The 22567-nt window shown below is 46.1% G+C and overlaps 1 protein-coding gene across 1 annotated transcript in view; it reads left to right on the forward strand.

The window, feature by feature from the left end:
• Positions 1–265: 265 nt before the first annotated feature.
• The window catches only part of KCNK1 (potassium two pore domain channel subfamily K member 1), a 55779-nt gene continuing 33477 nt past the window's right edge, over positions 266–22567 (forward strand). Inside the window, exon 1 of the mRNA XM_022553131.3 lies at positions 266–884. Within this exon, the coding sequence (XP_022408839.1) occupies positions 530–884 (355 nt within the window). The 5' untranslated portion in view covers positions 266–529. The remainder of the gene's footprint in view (positions 885–22567) is intronic.

A 22567-nucleotide genomic window follows, 5' to 3' on the forward strand; every position in this document is an offset into this window, starting at 1 on the left:
CAGTAAGAGAAGATGAAAAGTATTCCAGCGCTCTCTTTGCTGTAGTAGTGGCTTTAAGAAGAAATAGGTGGGAAACGGTGTAGCTGGGACTGGGGTCTTGGAGCGGCAGCGAACAGCACAGAAGTGTGTATACACACACACACACACACACACGTACGCACGCAAGCACACACTCCCTCCCACCCCGCCTGCCGGGCGCTCGGGCGGGCTGGGAGGGGAACCCGGGCGGGGAGCCGGAGGCGCCGCGAGGCGAGGCCGCGGGGCGGGGCGGGGTCCGGGCGGCCCGGAGGGCGGAGTCAAGGGCGGGGGCTCCCCGGCAGCGCGCCCAGCGCCCCGTGCAGCCTGCAAGTTTGCTCGGCAATCTCGGGCGACTCTTGGGCTACCTGAACCGGCCACCACGTCAGCGCCACATCATCTAGGTTTCTTCTATTTGCAAGGAAACAGGAAAAGAAGGGTGAAGAAGCTCTCCGGAGCGGGCGGGCGGCGGGCCGGTCTGCGGCGCGGGCCTCGCGGCCGGGCGGCGGAGAAGATGCTGCAGTCCCTGGCCGGCAGCTCGTGCGTGCGCCTGGTGGAGCGGCACCGCTCGGCCTGGTGCTTCGGCTTCCTGGTGCTCGGCTACCTGCTCTACCTGGTCTTCGGCGCCGTGGTCTTCTCGTCGGTGGAGCTGCCCTACGAGGACCTGCTGCGCCAGGAGCTGCGCAAGCTGAAGCGGCGCTTCCTGGAGGAGCACGAGTGCCTGTCCGAGCCGCAGCTCGAGCAGTTCCTGGGCCGGGTGCTGGAGGCCAGCAACTATGGCGTGTCGGTGCTCAGCAACGCCTCGGGCAACTGGAACTGGGACTTCACCTCCGCGCTCTTCTTCGCCAGCACCGTGCTCTCCACCACAGGTAGGAGGCCCGCCCCGCGCCCCCGGCCCCGATCGGCCCCCTGATCCGCCCCCCCGCCCCGCCTTCCTCCTTCCATCCCCGGGCCCCTCGGGCTCTGATCACTGGGGACCGGCTCCGCGGCGCCGGAAGCCGGCGAGGTGGCCTCAGAGCGCGACTCGGGGGTGGCCGCCCGGAACTCTTTGATCGTGGTCCCTAACCCTTCGGCCTGGGCGGCTGCAGGGGTCCCTCGGGCTGCGGTTTTTAGTTCGGGACATCCTACACCGGACCGTCCACTTGGAGTCGGTACCGTCCTGGCCAGCGCGCGGCGAGGCCGGGGCTGGTGGAAACTCTCCGGTGCTCCGAGGGCGCTCACCTCCCTCCCTCCCCCACCCCGTCCGGCCGAGGCTGCGGAACCGAAGGATAACGCGTTAAAGGGTCACCTTCCGGAGGGGGCCTCTCTTCGGATGATGCAGTGGTGTTTTCGGCTCTTTTCTGTCGTGGGGGCCGTTTTAGGGTTAGCCGAGTGACAGCGCTCTGCTCATCGCAGGTGACCTTTGAGCGCACAGGCCGATCCGGTTTCTTTTCGGAGCGGGAGGAGGTTTGAGGGAAGGGAGCATCCGATTGCCCGTGAACCGGCAAAATGGGGGCACCCTGATTCAGCATTTTTTTTTCAACTTTCCGTGTGCGAGGCCACCCTTTAACTCCTAGGCGCCACTTCGCTCGCACTGCTCACCCGGCCACCCGGCAGGACGTTCACGGATGGAGGATGTCCTGGGGGCGGGAGGAGGCCGGCCCCACGCCCCAGGGCGCAGAAACTATGCCAGATTGGACGGAGCAGGCTAAGTTGTCCCAGCAGTGGCCAAGTGAGGCACGTATACACCTGAGGAGCAGGTGTTATCCATTGGGCTCTGGACCCTGGCAAGTGGTCTCAGAGAACATCCGGCGCGCCGTCCCGCCTCTATCCATGAGGTCAGTTCTTAGAACAGCCCATCTTAAGAGGCTTCCACAAGGTCACACGCTTCCTGGTTGCCGGTGCCGTCCTGGAACCTGGGCCTCGTGATTTCCCTGCCAGGACGTGCAGTACACCATCCCCCCACCTTTACAGGTGAATCAACTTGTGTTTCTCGGATTCTGCCTTCTCCCCATCGCCTCCCAGGGATTATTTCTTTATAATCCCCTTGGGTTAAACCCAGTTCTGCTAATTATTTGGTAATGAGTAATGGTATACTATCCAGGTTTCATGTAATACGGTGACTCAAGTGTGGGGTGAATTACTAAACTGACAGGAGTCTGCCCTGCAATAAACGAAGTAGAATTCTACTTTGTATTGTGACGTTTTCTAAAAGTAGCCTTAAGACAGACCTGTTATCTTACTTTTTAACTTTTCCAACGCTGCTCTTTCGTTTTTGTTCTCCTGACCAGTCTCGCTTTCACCGTGTTTACCTCACCCTGTTCCTTAGATCCTTTAGAACTCACCTTGTCTTTCCTTTGGAGTATGTTTGTGCTAAATCGGGAATCATTTCTTCTCTGCAGAAGTAAGTGGTTTCACTGAGCTGCAGAAGGTCTACAGCTAGGTCACAATGTTGGGTAAATATTATGGAGAATGATGATAAGTTTTAGTACTTTCTAAATAACGGTACTTCAAAGATGGAACAGGAGTAAGAACTGTATTATGAGGAAAAGAACAGGTTTGCTGCTCCTGGGTGGGATTTTCCATCACTGATGCAGCTCTTGTATAATCTCAACATCAGATGCACCTAATTAAATGTCAAAAATACTAGTTTACATCTTGAACAGGCAGTTCTTTCCCAGATTCCCTCCCTCCCTTTTTGCAACTAGAAAAATCTGCAGTTCTTGTTAAAAAAAAAAAAAAAAAAAAAGGTGGGGAAAGATGTCTTATTATTGGTATTCGGATTGCATTGTAGTTCCTAAGAAAGTGTGTATTCAGGCAAAACAAGAGTTCATTTAGGAAATCAGTGCAAGGGGGCACTTAAGGATAAACTAGATGAAAAACATTTGCTTCTTGGTTTGTAAAACTAGCAAATCAGTGAATTCTTGTCATTGATAGAATAGAATTTATTAATTCAAATAGAACGTTAATAAAAATGTAGAATTTTATTCTAAATCATAGATACTCTTTTTTCGGTTTTATATTGACCCATCCTGTGACATGTGTGATGTTCCATGTGTTACTGGTTTTGTGGCAGAGGATCAGGTAATTTTTAGGGTCAATCTAGTGTACTTCATTGCTAGAAAAATATTTTCTGGAAAAGTACCAGGCAACTCAAATGAATTGGAATCGTGGTTTATGCTTCTCTTCAGGTAGATATTAGACACGCTGTAATTTTTTTTCTTTTTGAATTTTATTTATTTTTGTACACAGCAGGTTATTATTAGTTATCCATTTTATACATATTAGTGTATATATGTCAATCCCAATCTCCCAATTCATCACCCCCCCCGCCCCCCCCCGCCACCTGTAATTTTTTAAAAACTCTTCTACCACGGATGATGGCAACTCACTGAGATAATTGTCACCCTGTCAATCAGTGCAGTCAACCCCTGGCTTGGCCAGAATGGTAACAATGGGCGTTACAAAGTTGCGGTTCTTGGTAGTCACCATCATAACACAGGAACACGAACTCACTGATGGCAGAATCTTCTCCCAGAAAGTACAAGCTTCCATTTCTGGAAAGAACTGGGTAAAGTCTTCCTTCATGGTCTGTTTGGAAGAAGCCTTAGGTTCGTAATTCAGCAATGTTCTCTTCATTCTTTTCTCTGCCAAGGACTCTGAATTATTTCCAGCAAATAATTGAACATCTGTTTACTTCTTGATTATAAAAAGATCTAGAGCAACATCTACATGGAAATCGTGAGCATGGAAGAAATTGCAGTCCACTTTTACCTTTTCAGGGGGCAGGGCTGTATAAAAATAAAAGAAGGTTATTATACATGTGGGTATTTCCCACATAACCGTGATTTTTTTTTCAAGGATTAAAGAAATAATATCTAGGTGATTCTTGGAGAGTAAGAAATAATTTTTCTTCAGTAGCCATATAACATGGTGAGCAATCTCATTCATTCTTAAGAACAGTTTGTCCAAAAACGGGTATGAATTTCATGTACAATATTATGAGCAAAAGCCAAATACAAAAAAGTATTAGTCTGTAATTCCATTTATGTGATGTTCTAGAATAAACAAAATTAACATCTAGTGAAATATACAGTGGAAGAGAGGTAAGGACTAGGGGATAATTCTGAATGAGGAATGAGCACAAAAGTAATTTCTGGGGTGATGGAAGTAATCTGCTTATTGGTAGGACTGTAGTTGACACCGGTGTATGAATTTATCCAGATACATTGAATTTTGAACTTTGGATTTGTACATTTGACCATGCGTAAATTTTACCTAAAATAAGGGAACCATAAACAACAACAACATGATATGTATAAAAATAATTACTACAGGTTTTCCCTGGTGGCGCAGTGGTTGAGAGTCCGCCTGCCGATGCAGGGGACACGGGTTCGTGCCCCGGTCCGGGAAGATCCCACATGCCGCGGAGCGGCTGGGCCCGTGAGCCATGGCCGCTGAGCCTGCGCGTCCGGAGCCTGTGCTCCGCAACGGGAGAGGCCACAACAGTGAGAGGCCCGCGTACCGCAAAAAAAAAAAAAAGAAAAAAAAAAAAGATTACTACAGACATCTAGAGGGTAGTTACTAATAAAATGGCAGGACGGAGTGTTATTCTGGAGGGTCTCATGTGTGTCTTCTCAGTTACTAATGTGTTACATTTTGTAATTTAGATGGTGTTTAGATAGTTGTCTTTATAATAATTTTTAAATATACAAATACGTTTGATATGCTATTCTGTACATAAATTTCAGTATTTAACACAAGGTTAAAAGTTTATATGGAGTGAAAAGGTTTTGCTGATAGCTATGCTAATTTTTATTTTAATTAATTAATTAATTAATTATTTTTGCGGTACGCGGGCCTCTCACTGTTGTGGCCTCTCCCGTTGCGGAGCACAGGCTCCGGACGCGCAGGCTCAGTGGCCATGGCTCACAGGCCCAGCTGCTCCGCGGCATGTGGTATCTTCCCGGACTGGGACACGAACCCGTGTCCTCTGCATCGTCAGGCGGACTCTCAACCACTGCGCCACCAGGGAAGCCCTATGCTAATTTTTAAAAAAGAAGAACCAAGGCGTATGTTCAACCCAGGCTCCTGATTTGTCCCTCCCCCCAGTGTCTCCCCTTCGGTAGCCATGGGTTTGTTTTCAGGATCTGTGAGTCTGTTTCTGTTTTGTAAATAAGTTCATTTGTGTCGTTTTTTAAATGGGATTCCACATATGAGTGATATCGAGTGACGTTTGTCTTTGTCTGACTTGCTTCACATAGTATGATGGTCTCCGGGTCCATCCGTGTTGCTGCAAATGGCAAGATTTGCTGCTTTTTATGCCCAACTAATATTCCATTTGTAAGCAAGACTTAAACACAGACTTAGAACTGTAAAACTCCTCAAAAAACATAAGGAAAACTTCTTGGACGTTGGTCGTGGCAATATTTTTTGGATTTCACCTGAAAATCACAGGTAGCAAAGCCCAAAATACAAAAATGGGACTACATCAAACTCAAAAGCTTCTACACAAAGGAAATAATCAACAAAATGAAATGGCATATATTCTCTTTTATCAGGGTGAAATCCTCTTCTATTAAGTGTTTATTGAGCATTTTTACTGTGAAAGAGTTTTGCTTGTTGACGAATGCTTTTTCTCTAATGACATAATTTTGTGATTTTTAATCGATCTTTAATATGCTATAATATGTTAATTATATTAATTAAACTGATTTTGTATTTCTGTGATTAATAATTTTAAAAAAAGAACAGTTTGTCATGTCAGTTTACTACATATTGCTTCAGTATTCATCCCCCTAAGCAAGGCTCTATCATGATGGTGGATGGGGAAAATATACAGTTTTTGTATGTATATGTGATTAAAACTGCCACAACTTTGCTGCTTTAGGAGTATGGGGTCCACACGATTGCTCAGTCCCCGTTTCCGTCATTTGCAGGCATGCTGCCTTGTCCCTTGTTATGAAGAGCTGTTTTAAGACTCTTATTTAAAGGGCCCAGAAAAGGAACTTAATTTGGCTTGTTTTCTAATGGCCTTTGTGTTAGTCAGGTCGGCAGCATTGGCAGTTTTCAAAAAAAGAGGGTGGGAAAAGGTAATGGGAGGTGCCTGATGGATCCTTAGTTTTCAGATTATTTTCAGAAGGAGAAGTGTATTTTCACCAACAACAGATATTTATTGAGCTCTTAGAATAGAATAGCGGTGGGTGAACTATGGCTTCAGGGTCAAATCTGACCCTCCACCTATTTTTGTGTGTCCCAAGCTAAGAATGGTTTTTATATCTTCAAATAGCTGAAAAGAAGTCAAAAGGAAAACAGTACTTCCTGACACATTAACGTTTTTTGGAAATCACATTTCAGCATCCACGAACGAATTTTATTGCTGTGCAGCCACACACCCATCTGCTTCTGTATAATGGTTGCTTTCCACGTCCAGTGGCAGAGCTGGGAGTTGTGACTGAAACTAGAGGCCCATGTGCCCTAAAATATTAACTGTCTGTCCTTTTGTAGAAAAAGTTTGTCAACCCCTCCTTAACATGATGCTTGGAAGGAACTCTAAGTCAGAGGAGTTCTAAGTGCCTTACTTCCTTTTGGAAAACTTTCTAGAAGACAGTTTAGCTCCCTCAGGTTTCTTTGTGCTGTTTTTCTAAGTGGTTTGCAACATTTAAATTATGCACTGCCACCCATAGCCTCTTCCAGAACAAATGATTGTTTATTATAGGATGTGTCACTAGTTTTTGGTCAAATCTGTGACACACTGCTTTTTTTCTTTTCTTTTTTAATGGTGACAGAGCTACACTTCATGTTGGGATTACCTTATCTAAAATGTGCAGTAAATACTATATTATATCTGGAGCAGAAATGACAACAAGGAAGGAAATTCCACCAGAAGCAAACAAGCAAACTCTATCAGCCAGAAGAGAGATCTGACATCCCACGTGCAGAAGTTTGCACTATTTATTCACAGGAGAGCCTTTGGTCTTGATTTTGAGCCTTTACATTTAATCCTAACAAATTCAATGATCTGGTTTTCAGGCCCCTGAAAAATGAAAAAAGGAAAGGCGCAGCTCCAGGCAAACGTTAAGAGAAAGGTCATGAAAAGACACATACCTTGAAAACCAGGGAAATAAAATGATACCGTGTGCCAGGCAGTATTTCCATATATTACCTTCTGTGTATTGCCAGGAAGTGATGAGGTGTAGGTGTCAGTATCCTAACTTTACAGAGGCTGGGACGGAAGTTTTGCTTGAGTGACTTCTCTAACTAGGTCACGGAGCTAGAAGTGACTGGCCTTGATTTAAATCCAGATGTGTCTGAATTAAGAACTTGAGTTTTACCTAGTGTCTGGGCATAGGGGGTTGTTTTGGGATGACTCCTGTCCCCCAGATTCAGATGTTGAAGTCCTCACCCCAGTACTTCAACATGTGACTATATACTTGGAGGTAGGACCTTTGAAGAGGTGATTAAGTTAAAATGAGGACCCAGTGAGAAGGTGGCCATCTGCAAGCCAAGGAGAGAGGCCTCGGAAGAAACCAGCCCTGCAGACACCTTGATCTTGGACTTCCAGCCTCCAGAACTGGGAGAAAATAAATTTCTTTGTTCAAGTCACCCAGTCACTTTGTAATGGCAGCCCCAGCAAACTAATACAGAATTACTCAGGTAATTATTTTTTAGTTGTACGAATAACCCCTCCACCCCTCCCCAAAATATATAGGAGCACAAACATAATTTTTAAGGTCTTTACTGTTGCAGCCAACAATTTCATTTGCCTGGGTTGGGTTGGACATCCTTGTTTTAGAACACAGTCTAGTAATTGATATAATTGAAATATATTGAATTGATAATGGAAATACCGAGAACAATACTTCAACATGCTTCTGTTTAAGAAAACACAGATGTGTGTGATAAATTCTAGAAACATTTCCACCCAATAATGATCAAAGAGTAGATATTAGTGTTTAATGTGTAAACCCATACCTGTGTATAGAACATCAGTTCTTTAGTATTTTGAAAGATTGTTTTTTTCAAGACTATAAATATGCTGTTATCTGTGCCTGTTTTATGGCACCTGGGACATACTGTACTGTTATAAATGAATGTATCTTGAAAGAAAGTATGTGTTGCTTTTGTGATATAACTGTAAGTCTTGTCAACAATACAATCTCCAATTATCCCAGGAGCCTAGGGGGAAGTCTGGTGCCTTTCAGGACAAGTAGTTTTATGGCACTGCTGGTCGTTGGGGCAGAGCACCAACGTGGAGGAGTAGCAGAGTGCTGGAAGCTTGGAGCAAGTGGAATTGCTAATGCTCAACCGTTTTAACCCATACCAATGTCCAGCTCACGTGGGTCAACTTACTACAAGCTGGCTTCAGGCACAGAGACGGTGTCTACACCGTACGCTCTCCTTGGCGTAGTTAGAGTGCCCTGTGCTAGATTTTATTCTTAAGAGATGTCATCATTCGATCCCAACTGTGGCCAAATCTGTGAAAGACTGAGATGCTTTGCTTCTCCGTTAACTGGCGTGTGATCATACCGCCTCTTACCGGCATGAGACAAAGGCTGTCTCTCTATCGAAAAGTGGGCAACTTCAGAGGCGTAGTCTTCACCGCCATGATGTTTCTTTCTCTCTCCTTCACTCAGTTGGTGCTCTGACTTGCTTTGTTCCTTCTGGGTAGATTCCTTGTCCTCAGAGTTTGTGGCCACTCTCTGTCGGGGCAGGGCTGTGCCCCTGACCAGAGGTCAAAATGAAGAAAGTGGGGTGGGGAGTTGCTGGCTTTCTTATTCCACACTTTCGACAAATAAAAACTATATTCTGTAGTTTTCAAGGAATATGCCGTACTTTTGCTTGACTCTCATGGGTTTCTCTGCTCTTTTCCAATAAGTTTCTTTGTTTTGATTGTTCATTTTAAATCTGGATGATGGAGGTGTAATTTCGTACGGGAAAATATATCCTTTTTAAGGATACAGCTGTATGAATTTTCCCACCAGCATCATCAAGATAGAGAATACATCCATCACCCTACAAGGTTTCTTCATGCTCTTTTCTTGTCGCTTTCTTCTACCCAAAGTCAGAAACTGACGACTACTTTGCTGTAGCTTTTCTAGAATGTCATATAAATGAAATGATATGGTATGCAAAAAAAAAAAAAAAAAGAAGGGGGTTTGGAGGTATAGAGGGGCTGTATCTGAAAGGGCTGTGTGATTCTCTCCCTTAGCATGATCAGACCAGCAGGGCTTGTCTGTTATTATCTAGCCGTGTTCATGTTTCTCCTCTTGAACTGGTAAAACAGAATCAATTCTTATATTGAAGAGATTAATTGGGTTATGTTAGACATGGGCAGTGTTTTTTTTTTTGGCAGTATGCGGGCCTCTCACTGTTGTGGCCTCTCCCGTTGCGGAGCACAGGCTCCGGACGCGCAGGCTCAGCGGCCATGGCTCACGAGCCCAGCCGCTCCGCGGCATGTGGGATCCTCCCGGACAGGGGCACGAACCCGTGTCCCCTGCATCGGCAGGCGGACTCTCAATCACTGCGCCACCAGGGAAGCCCCGGGCAGTGTTTTTTAATTGGCTCCCATATGCTCAATCCCAAATCAGAGTCTGTTTGCATTGGCTCCTCGGGCTCAGGTCGACTTGCTCTGTGAAATCAAAGCCTGCCCTCTGAAGCCTGGGTGGATTGATACCTGGTGATGAGCTTTAGGCAGAAAGCTTCCGGGGAACTCAGAGACCCAGTTCATGCAGTGTCAGTATAACCCTGGCTAATGGGTGCAGAGCAGAGACAGCAAAAGCACACAGAGTAAAAAATGCTAGTTTTCATTTGCCTTGGATGTGGTCCATAGATTGCACATGAGAATAAGAGTTGGAGGCTCTGATGGTAATGTCCGGCCCTTGTTACTGCTTTGATGGCACCGTGACCCGAGTTAAGCTGTTTAATCAAGTGGATGCCTCAGTCCCCTTTCCACTCAGCTTTATGGAAGCCTCCTGCGGTTTTTTCAGACCCTGGTTTTCATTGTTCGGTCTGCAGCATGGTCTAATCAGTGAGCCTTCTGCCTGATGGCTCCCATAAGGCCTTGTGTACTACCTTATGTTGGAACGGTCCATTCTAATGTTACAGCACGTACCACCTTGTACTGACATCATTTGTTTTCCTATCTGACCTCTCCCAAGAGCGGCCCTGAGTCTGAGCACATTCTCAGCCTCCCTTCCCATCCCCAGCACTCAGTAGGTCCTCATTAAGTGCAATTTGAGGCACATATCTTCACACTTGGGAATCTGTTTCCTCCTCTGGAAAATGAGGAAGGTTCTAAAGATGTTCTTCATTTTCAAGAGGCCTTTAGATATAATTCCATTGCCTTGATGGAGAGACAGAGGCCCAAATTGCTTTAATAACTTTTGAAGTTATTCATATTGTCAACTGAAAAATTTTGCACAACCTAAAAGTTGAGAATTTTGTTTTATTCGGCGGACATTCTGAGGACTTCAAGCTTGGGACACAGCATCTCAGATAACTCTGAGGGACTGCTCTGAAAAGGCATAGGGGGAGCCAGGATATAGAGGAGTTTTTGCAACAGAGACCAGGTAGTCAGAACATCAAGAGATTACTGTTAATTAAGGAAAACCGGGCCTCTCAAGTTAAGGAATTTAGTGCTTTTCTATGTAGGGGAAGATGCAAAGTCTGGGCTCACTGAATTCATTCCTTTGATATGCACCTCAGCTATCTGAGGCCAGCGTCCTGTGCTTCTAATCCTGAGTCTCAGGATGCACGATCAGGCGGCTGTAATGTGAAGGCTTGATGGCTGCAGCATTGTTTACTGATACATAGCAGGCAATATTTTTTATTCACAGTATAAAAGCAGTTGTAGCTGAGTGCCTCATGTCCACTCAGTGCCCTGTGAAGGGTCCTAGGTGATCTAAAGGAAGGACGAAGGGATTCTTAAGCCAGTGTTTACTGGGCCCTTGGGGATCTTGCCTTCCTGGATGTGTCCATCTAGGAGGGGGAGAGATGCAGGAAACAAGATAACTAAGTTAAGTGCATAGTACGTACCATGGGGATAAATCTCCTAAGGAGAAACGTCCTGCAGCGAAGGGAACCAAGGAGCTAGGGAGCATGTATTAGTGTGTGCTCGGGGCAGGGTGGGGTCCAGGAGGGTGGTCTTTGATGAGGAAGCCAAAAGAGGCCTTCCTGAGGAGATGGCATTTGAGCTGAAGGAGGTGGGAGGCCATTATATAGCCATCTGGGGAACTGTGTTCCAGGACCGGGTCCCCATATTGGAGGGGCAGCTGGAAAGCCACTGTGGCTGGATCCCAGTGAGAGGGGGAGTGATGGGGCCCGTGGTGGAGGATGTCATAGGCCACTGCAGAGCATCTTGCTGTTCTCTCAGCAAGGTGGAGAGTATTGGGAGATTTTTAGTAAAGAGCGGTGGAAATAGGTGGTGAGAGTTGTCAGATTTCAGGTATGTATTGATGACAGAACCCACAGGGTTTGCTGATGGATTGGATGTGACTTGTGAGACAGAGTGGTCAAGAGGGACCCCCCCCCAGGTTTTTGGTCAGAGCCCCTGGCCGTGTGGAGACGGAGGGAAAGCTGGGGAAGGATGGGGTGTTGGGTGGAGCTCAGATGTGGGCCTGCTGAGCTTGAGATCCCTACTGGGTGTCCAGGGGTCTCCACAAAGCATACACTCACCCCAGTGTGGTGGCCTGGGGAGACTGTAACTGCTTCCATTTGTTCAGCGGGCCTTGATTTCAGGTAGCATCACCTGCATCATTTATCTGACTGCAGAGGTTAAAGGCTTTTGAGGGGTGATATCTGAACTTGTCCTTGAAGGAGAAAGAGAGTGTCCTTGAAGGAGAAAGAGAGTGTCCTTAAATAGAAAAGAGGGAAAAGTACTCAGATTGAAAATGTGAATTCTCTGGGCTGAGTTGCCCTTTGAGGAATGCATTTAACCATAGTTTAAACTCTGTGCTTCAACCTCCAAGCTAAGAAAGAGCATCTAAACTGTCGTATTGTTTTCTACTTTAGTATTATGTAAGGCTGCGTGGGAAACTGGGGGGGAAAGGGCAGAAGGGTTTGCTTCATATTTTCTTAAGTTTAACAATCGTATATTTAGCATTTGATACAGTTCAATGTAAAATTTACATTATATTTTGTCCAAAGAAAAACAATAAATAAATACCTTTGGTATACTTTTTTTAGGAGCAGCTAACATTTAAGTTACCAAGGAATCAATCTAGGTCGCTTCTCCTTTTAGGAAGTAAATAAGAAAAACATGAGTTTTTTGTTTTTCCCACAAGGGATCTAGACATTTTCAGAGTCTGTCAGTTTCAAATAAACACATTTACAGTTTGTAACAAATGGGAAAATGATCACGTGGCTCAGAAAACCACCTGAGTAATTTTCATTTCCTCAGAGTATTTTGGTTTTCTAAGTTTGCCAAATTGCCACGTGAAATGGTCCCATTTGTATAGCTCCCTGCTCATGGCCGTCCATGGTCTAAGCGTCCTCTTCTTTTTCTCAAATGTTGTTTTTTTGATGTCGTCTCCGCTTGTGCGTAACAGGAAGGAAAGCAGTGTTTGAAACTAGAATTAAAAGGTTAAACCTTATTGTAACTAAAATTCTTCAAATGTTTGAACACTGGTTGCCAAGGCACTCAATTATTTAAAGACTGGTGTTAGGTGGATTAAGTTAATTAAAGCAGCCGGAGAGGCTGTTCTGCAGCTGCCTGGGTGTCAGATGCCCCACTGAGAAGTTATGAGTGGGGAGAGAAGCCGCCACATCACGACCTACCTGCCACCAGTGCTGGGACTTGAGCCGTGGCAGCAAAACAGCCACTGGCCAGTGATGCAGATGCAGTGCCCAGCAGGGGGAGCGGAGCCCCGGCCTCACCTCCGCCAAGGGGACCAGCAATCCTCCACCTTGTACGCCCCGCCTCCCCGATGCATCTTATATTTAAAGATGGAAAGGACAAACTGAAATTGACAACGACAGCGACAAAAATGCAAACTTCTGTTAGTAGTTTATGGAACACTATCTAAGCCTGCATTCGTTCTCCTAGCAGCTCTGGCTGAACATCTACCATTTAAAAAGATCATCTGGGGCTTCCCTGGTGGCGCAGTGGTTGAGAGTCCGCCTGCCGATGCAGAGGACGCAGGTTCGTGCCCCGGTCCGGGAAGATCCCACACGCCGCCGAGCGGCTGGGCCCGTGAGCCATGGCCGCTGGGCCTGCGCGTCCGGAGCCTGTGCTCCGCAACGGAAGAGGCCACAACAGTGAGAGGCCCGCGTACCGCACAAAAAAAAAAAAAAAAAAATGGCTGAAAGAGATAACCACTGACTTCAAAAAGCCTGCAGTCCAGGGACTTCCCAGGTGGGCCAGTGGTTAAGAGTCCACCATCTAGGACTTCCCTGGTGGCACAATGGTTAGGAATCCGCCAGCTAATGCAGGGGACGCGGGTTCGAGCCCTGGTCCGGGAAGATCTCACATGCCACGGAGCAACTAAGCCCGTGCGCCACAACTACTGGGCCTGCGAGCCACAACTACTGAAGCTCGTGTGCCTAGAGCCCTAGCTCCACAACGAGAGAAGCCACCGCAATGAGACACCTGCGCACCGCAATGAACAGTAGCCCCCACTCGCCGCACCTAGAGAAAGCCTGCATGCAGCAACGAAGACCCAACACAGCCAAAAGTAAAGAAATTTATATATATATAAAAAGAATCCACCATCTAATTCAGGGGATGCCGTTTCGATCCCTGGTCAGGGAACTAAGATCCCACATGCTGCAGGGCAACTAAGCCTTTGGGCCAAAACTAGAGAAGCTAGCGTGCCGCAACTACTGAGCCCACGCGCTCTGGAGCCTGATCGCCACAACCAGAGAAGGCCACACACTGCAATGAAGACCCAGCACAGCCAAAAAAAAAAAAAAGAAGGCTGCAGTCCAGCTGCGGAGGGTAAACTAATACATAAACAGCCGTACGGGGTATAGATAGATACCTATGTGCTGTGAGGCCCTGGGGGCAGCTGTAGGATTTTGCAGGGGAGACCAGGGTGGGCTGAGGTGCTCAGAGAAGCCTCACGTATGCTCAGCACTGGTACCCAAAGAGGAATTGAGCCTGGCCTTCGAGAGAGCATGGGATGCCAGCCTCACCCAGCCCAGAGCCACCTGTGGGTGAGCCCCTGAAGAGATGTACATGTAGAGGCGAGGGCCTCGAATGTGGGAAGCAGAGTTTGCGTGTGACTCTGTGGGTAATAGGGTGCCACTGCAGGTTCCTGAGCCTGCGCTATGATGAACAGTCCGGCCTGCAGACTGGCTTAAGAGGAGGGAAGCTAAACGTAGGGGCCATGGCTCTGAGGCTTTTGCAGTCAGTCAAACACAGGTAGCTTGCACTGAAGAAGAGACAGAAGTGCCCAGAGGACCACCAGAGTATGGAGAGTTGCAGGATAGGGTGGGGAAGGGCCCCAGGAAGAGCTCACACAGAGCTCGTAAGTGGACATAAATGGGGACTTCTAGGCCCTGGGGCAGTGGGATAAGGGAGATCACCGTGGCCTGGCATACCGAGAATTTCACAGCCCACACCCTCATGAGATTAACGTGGATCACCATGTTGCTCAGGTTCTTGCCGGGTGTGTATGTGGCCGGAAACAACCCCAGGCCTGTTCTCCTTCACCTCCTCACCCGTCTGTGGGTTGCCCAGCCCCCAGACTTTGGTGTGTTTCTGGGGGACGCAGGGAGGCTATGGCGAGCTGGGTCCCTCCCCGCAAGTTCTCGTGGCTTCTGCCACAGGATGGTGAATAAGCTCTCCAGGCTGAGGCAATCAGTGTTTCTTGTAGTTATTAGTATGTCATTTAGTTACAAAGGAGCATTTCTAAATAGTGTTGAAAACTTCAAAGTCGGTAGAATAGCCATTCCCCAGATCATGTGTATACTTCTACTTGGCTCTAAGTTAGTCCTCTTTGGACAGACTAAAATCTCAACTTCAGCCCCTTTCCTGAGTGACCAAGCTCCTGACTTTAAAAGAAACACGCATATTATACATGCGGTTCTTTGCATTTCATAATCATTCAAGAGGATTCCCTAGTGCACAGACTCAGCATAAGGATGTCTGGCTTTGCTCTAATCTGCTAGTCTTCATTTTTGCCTCAAGGGCAGCCAGTATTACAAATCCTTTCTTCACAGGGAAGCTGGGATGGCAGAACAGCTCTATGAAAACTCATAAATGCTTTGAGGCAAAGACACCCCTTAGTCTACATCTTTAAATTCACGGTCTTATTCTGTTTTCTTCCTCATCAGATGTGACTTTTATTTTTAACCACACACGTGATCACTCTAGCAAAGTCTCCTTTTTCTTCTTGCTACCTCATTGGAAAGCCGTGAACTCAAGAAGTGTGTTCCGTGTTGAACCCACACGTGCACAGTTGTTTTCGTAGCCAAGGTATTTCCACAGCTCCTTGGCGAGTCTGAGAGATTCCCATATGTGGAAATGTTGAAAAGCAAAGCAAAGTTGATTAGGTTTTTAATTCTCTTAAAAATCTGCCCAAGGGACTTCCCTGGTGGCGCAGTGGTTAAGAATCCGCCTGCCAATGCAGGGGACACGGGTTCAAGCCCTGGTCTGGGAAGATCCCACATGCCACGGAGCAACTAAGCCCATGAGCCACAACTCCTGAAGTCCGTGCGCCTAGAGCCTGTGCTCCACAACAAGAGAAGCCGCCGCAATGAGAAGCCCACACACCGCGACGAAGACCCAATGCAGCCAAAAATAAATAAATAAAAATCTGCCCAAACAAATTTATGGTTGCCAAGGGGGAAAGGGGTCGGGGCAGGGATAAATTGGGAGATTGGGAGTGCCATATTCACACTACTATATATAAAATAGATAACTAATAAGGACCTACCGTATAGCACAGGGAACTCTCCTCAATACTCTGTAATGACCTATATGGGGAAAGAATCTAAAGAAGACTTGGATATATGTCTGTATAACTGATCCACTTTGCTGTACACCTGAAACACAACGTTGTAAATCAACTATCCTCCAATAAAAATTAATTAAAAAAAAAGAATCTGCCATCTAACCTCTGAGAATCCACCCTGGTGAATTTCAGTGTTAGACCCTACCCCTGCCCCAAGGTCTCCTTGGTCAGATGTACTCTCAGGGCAGTAAGAGCCCCGCAGAAAAGTGATACAGAGCTCCCCTGAAGCAGGTGAGAGGCAGGGCTCGGGCATTTCCAAAAGACTAAATTAGAATAGGTTAAATGTTATTCTTATAATAATGTCATCCTTACTTCCATTCTAATAAGCTTTCTTGAATAGGAAAAAAAAATGCATTACCTCTGGCTGGGAGAATTTTGCACCATCCACGGTCTGTTTTATTTCTACCAGTGTTGGGAATTCGTAATTCTAAAAGGCGTGATGGTTACTGATTATCATAGTGTTTCTTTCCCTTTTGAACCAACCGGATACCACACCAGGGTATATGCCCACGAGAGCGTGTCACACGCTGGCTAGCTGATGTCTGTTTAGCTATTGGGTAAGAGGCGGAGAGTCGTTGCTCGAAGACACAGAGTTTAATTAGGCCCACCTCATTATTATGTTTCTCCTTAATGAGTAGGGTTTTAAGCCCAACAGTTATCAGCTCAAAAGCAGAAAAAAATTAGCCTGTGCCCTGGTACATTGAAGAGAGTATGCAGCGCGTTAACTCAGCGTGAATTTAATTGAATTCCTCCTTGCTCATATACATGATGGTTTTGAAAGCCACTCTCCCTTCTACCTAAAAGTGCAATAAAGCCACTCAATTTCATCTGTCCACTTCGCATGTTTTAAAAGGCGTGTGCATGCAGGAACCCAGTGAGATGATTCCTTTGCTTCTGAGTTTTTCCAGCCTCCCCTTTTTTCCCCTCACCTGTGCAATGAGGCTGGGCTAGAATCTTAGTGATATGTTCCCAAAGAAGCATCTTCACGCTTCTCACACAGTGGGGTCGTTCCTGTGTGTGCTCTCGTTAAAGGCCGATGGGTTCAGCCTTTTCCCCAGCAGGTAACTCTCCATTTCTCATTAAATGCAGAGGTAGAGAGAGTGTGTCATCCAGAAGCTTTGGTGACTGAGCCTGTCTTCTGGTTCGATCCCCTCTGATGCGGGCAGAACCCTGTCCTAGTCCCTGGAGAGGGATCATAGCTCAACCTGGCCTTGGACCTGAAAACCAACTCTAACCTCTAGCCCCACAAACCAGACAGTGTCTGCCCAAGATGCCATGACCCTGGTACGCCGGTTCTGTCAATACATGTGTGCTGCTGTGCTCATTGGAAGAGGAAAGCATAGCTTTGTGTCCTAAGTGGGAGTGGGACGTTTGCTGACGGGCTCAGCAGCAGTTAATATGTGCTCTGTCTGCTTACTTCAGGCAATGTTCTCTTCATTCCCCTCAAGCCTGCTGCCAAAGTTAATAATTCCTCTCATGTTATGTTCTGCATGAATTCACTTTTACATGGACATGCTTGCCCTGTTTCCTACATTTTTTCCCTAAAAATTTCAGCTCTAACTTGAAGCTGATAAGTTGTGACATGCAAACCACCTGATCATATCAAGGAGAATGTTTTGTTTGTACTATTGACCAGGTAGGATGAGAAGGTCAATTCATGGACGAGAAGCCTCAAGGGTCCATTTTTTTCACAGTCTTACAATACTGGAGCTCACCCTTTTTTTAACTGCCCGCAGTCCCTGTCGAGATCCAGTGGAGACACTGCTGCAGGCTCTCCTGGCAATGATTTGTCCTCTGTTTGCTGCTTAGACTTCACCAGGGGATCTGGTTCGGTGGTTCCGGTAGTTACTACTGCTTGCTGACCACATCCAGCAGGCCACGTGCAGGATGTGGTTTCTTTGTCTTGCACTTAATTGGGTGCTTCTGCTGTACACATACTAATCTTGGTGGTCTCAGTCACCCTTTCTCATTATCCTGGGTTTGTACCTCTTCCCAGAAGCAATTCACTGTTGCAGTGTCCCGACCTGCCAACTTCTTTCTTTGTCCTCCAGTTTTTCTTCCGTATCAGGTTCCTTTGCAGTTCAGCTCTCAGAACTTAGCTTCTGGAAGCTTCTCATCTTTTAAACAGCCTTTGCCTTTGAAGATATGAGCTGAGTGGCCATATTCTCTATTCTCAGAAATGTTTTGAAACCTGTCTTCCCAGTGTCCAGTGTCTACCTGTAGCTCTGCGTCAGAGCTGCCTCCTTGGCCCATACAAAGGCTAGGTTATTGTTAACTTTGGTTTGATTCCATGTGTCATTTCAATGAAAATTGTATCCATTGCCAATGAGTGAATCGTATGAAAATAGCTGTGGGATCCTTGAGAAGCATGGGGTGGAGAGGAGGTTACAAGCAATACAGGTTCATTCTGTGACCCTTAGAAATCTACCGTACAATAGATGGACTTATCATTTGCACCTGCGGTCAGGTATGAAACAGTAAAAGTATGTAACAAAAACTAACATTTTAAGAGGAAAACTCCATTAGAGTATGTATTTTAGGGCTCTTCCCCAGGGCATTCTCATGTAGGTCAGTACATTTAAAAAAGCCAGATTAACATAATATACTTGGAAAATGTTGATGGCTCATGAAACCTAATGTTCGATTTTCTGAGGAATTAAGAAATATTCTTGAATCTGAGAATATTTACTTTACTGCATTCCTTAAACTGCTAATTTTTTAAGACAGAATTTGGAGGCCCATTTGATCCTTCTCTGTAGCAGAACAAAATTGTGGTGCTGATTTATCTAAAATCTTGAATAATACCCTGTAAAAGATTAAATTTACTTAGTGTTTAAGGTCAGTCTGAAAAGGAGACACATTTTGGTAGTGTCCAGTGTCTAAAATTCCATGTTTTGTTTTTTGGGGGATATATTTTTTGCTTGTTTTTGTTTGAGGGTGGGGAAGCAATCTGAAATGAGGTGATGCTAGAAGCATATGATTTACGAAGAAAACACCCAACCTCATTAATGGTAGGGAAAACCAGTTCGCTTTTAATGAACTAATTAATGGGAAAACCAGTTTAGCTTTTAGTACTGTGAAGGGGGAGTTAGAATAGTCCAGTACACAACAAAACGATAGTTCCATTCATTCATTTACTGCGTATTTGCTGGGTACCAGAAACTGTAGAGACCAGTGTTCAGCAGTGACAATGAATGAGATCAGGATACAATAGGAGATGTAAGCACTCAGTAAGAATATTTACATTTTGATATTGCTTTTTCAGTTCAAACTACTCTCACTAACGTTGCTTCCTTCGATCATTAAACTGTGGATAGCAGGGCGGCCCTTAGTTTCCCCTATAGGCTTAAGGATGTGAATGTAAATGTCCTGTTTAACCGGAAGCAGTTGGGAGCAGAGTGTGGGACTCAAACTCCAGTGCTCTGACAGTCCTGTTTTTTTGGTTTTGTTTTTTTTTACTGTACGCGGGCCTCTCACTGTTGTGGCCTCTCCCGTTGCGGAGCACAGGCTCCAGACGCGCAGGCCCAGCGGCCATGGCTCATGGGCCCAGGGACATCAGGGAACAACGTAGACCAAAATTCCTGCCATGGGATATACATTCAAGAAAGGACAAATGATAATAATCAATATAAGTAACTTACAAATTTATAATATACTTTACATAAACTAAGTGCTAAGGAAAAATAAAGTAAAACAGGGAAGGGTGATACAAGGTTTGCACTGAGGAGAGCATTGATGTTTTATATAAGGGGGCTTGCTGAGCCTTCTCTGAGTAGGCCACTTTTGAATAAAGACCTGAAGTGGGTGAGTAAGCCAGCCAAATGGATATTGAGGAAAGACCATTCCAGGCAGCAGGGACAGCACATGCAAAGGCCCTGAGTCAGGACTGAGCCTGTCATGGAGCTAGGAGGCTGGTGTGACTAGAGCTGAGTAAAAGCAGGGTGTGGTAGCAGATGAAATTAGAGAGATATGGGGGTCACATCAGGTAGGGCCATATGGGCCATAATAAGGACTTGGGTTTTATTGTGAGAGAATGAGGCAGAGCACCACTGGAGGATTTGAAGCAGAGGAGAAACACCATCTGACTTGTTTTCGCAGGGTCACTGTGCTACTGTTGGGAGAGTAGAGTGTATGAGTCTGGGCAGATCAGGGAGACCAGTTGGAGGACCATTACTGTGATCAGCAGGGAGATTTTGGTGGCTTGGACCACAGTAGTAGAGCGGGGGATGGTGAGAATTGGTCCAATGCGGACGTTCTTGAATGGCAGAACCATTTGTAGGGTTTGCTGATGGATTGGATGTGGATGAAAGGAACCAAGAAGAGATGAGCATGACTGTAGAGCTTTTGGCTTCAGTCACAGTGAGGTGGAGGTGCAGGTGCCACTAGCTGAGGGGATAAACCCAGGTAGAAGTAGGTTGGGAGCTCAGCTATGGACGTGTTAAGTTTAGATGCCTGTGTGATGGCCAAGTGGAGATACTGAGTAGCTGTTGGGATGTGTGAGTCTGGGCTGTCCCACATTAGAGATCCGAAAGAGGAGGAAACAAATGAGAGAGCCTCAGAGGTGATCAGTGATGTCATAGGAAAAGCAGGTGACCTCCGTGGCCTGGAGGTCAGGTGATCAGTGCTAGCGCTGTTGCAAGGAGGCATGAATAGGTGAAGGCTGAGACTGGCCACTGGATTTAGCAAGGGCAAGGTCAGTGAGTTGGTGAGGGTAAAAACCCAACCTGAGTAAGATTCAGAAGACAGTGAGAGAGTGTCCTTCAGTGGGTAAATGGGTAAATAAACTGTGAAACCTCCAGACAATGGAACATTATTCAACACCAAAAAGAAATGAGCTATCAAGCCATGAAAACATATGGAAGAAACTTAAATACATATTGATAAGTGAAAGAAGCCAATCTGAAAAGGCTACATACTGTATGATTCCAACTATAGGACATTCTGGAAAGGACAAAACTATAGAGACAGCAAAAAGTAGTGTCCAGGGGATGGGGCGAAAGGTGAATAGGTGGAACACAGGATTTTTAGGGCAAGGAGAAACTATTCTGTATGATACTATAATAATGGATACATGTTATTATATATTTGTCAAAACCCATAGAATGTACAACACCGAGAGTGAAACTTAAGGTAAACTCTGGACTTTGGGCCGTAATGATGTGTCAGTGTAGGTCCATCCCTTGTAACAAATGTACCACTCTGATGGGGGATGCTGGTTACTGGGCAGGCTGTGGCTGTGTAGAGCCAGGGAGTTTATGGGACTCTCTGTACCTTCTACTCAATGTTGCTGTGAACCGTTCTGCTCTAAAAAGTAAAGTCTATTAAAAAGAGAGAGGAGGGCTTCCCTGGTGGCTCAGTGGTTGAGAGTCCGCCTGCCGGTCAGGGGACGCGGGTTCGTGCCCCGGTCCGGGAGGATCCCACGTGCTGCGGAGTGGCTGGGCTTGTGAGCCATGGCCGCTGAGCCTGTGCTTCCGGAGCCTGTGCTCCGCAACGGGAGAGGCCACAGCAGTGAGAGGCCCACGTACCGCCAAAAAAAAAAAAAAAAAAAAAAAAGAGATAGGGGAGGAATTAGAGGTAAGAGGTGGATAATGGTTTACAGTTTTGCTACACAGAGGAGCAGGAAAATGGTCCGTAGCTGGCAGGGAAGTGGAGGGTCAGGAGAAGGGTTAGCTTCTTCTTTTAAGATGGGAGAGTCACATTGCTTGTGGAAAGAAGGTAGACCTGCTGGGCTGAGTATTTGGTAGGTGAGTGGGGCTGGGACCTCCTGGCCGGGTGGAAAGCTGGCCCCAGGAACAGAAGAGAAAGGCTGGTGGTAATTTTCATGGGTAGGGAGATGTGCTGCTGGGTTCTTGTGGGAAGTCTTTTCTGTTGGCTTCTGTTTGCTCAGTGGGATGAAAATGTAAGGAGAATTTGAAACAAAAGGGCTTAAAAACTCACCGATACACTTAACCAGTTTTTCTGCCCATCTCTCAGTTTTCACCATCATCTCTTTCAAGCTAGCCCCTCAGCTCACTCATATTAAAATTTCCATTTGCCAGTGCTTGTTTATCTTTTCATAAACACAGGATTACCAAGCTTTCAGTGGAATCTTTCTGATTGTGGTGTATTTCCCAGGGCTGACCAGTGATGAGATTTCACCTGTACAAAACCTGTACAATGGAAAGTCTGCTTTTTTGGTACAGTGGAATGGTTAGAATGTAATATTGTTTTGGGAAACTCTGGATTAAAAGTAAATACAATTTGGTCATTTGAGGAGCAGGAAGCTCATTTTACATTTTATTTTATTTATTTATCTATTTATGTATGTATGTATGTATTTGGCTGTGTCGGGGCTTAGTTGCGGCACGCGGGATCTTCATTGCGGCATGTGGGAACTTTCGCTGTGGTGTGCAGGCTTCTCTCTAGTTGTGGTGCGGGCTCTCTAGTTGCAGCACGCAGGCTCTAGAGTGTGCGGGCTCAGTAGTTGCGGTATGTGGGCTTAGTTGCCTTGCGGCATGTGGGCTCTTAGTTCCCTGGCCAGGGATCAAACCTGCATCCCCTGCACTGGAAGGCAGGTTCTTAATCACTGGACCACCAGGTAAGTCCCTCATTTTATATTTTAAATGGTTCTATTTATT

Source organism: Delphinapterus leucas, chromosome 16, assembly GCF_059928025.1.
Source record: "Delphinapterus leucas isolate spDelLeu-1000000601 "Yukka" chromosome 16, BTC_Dleu_Yukka2, whole genome shotgun sequence".
Lineage (NCBI taxonomy): Eukaryota > Metazoa > Chordata > Mammalia > Artiodactyla > Monodontidae > Delphinapterus > Delphinapterus leucas.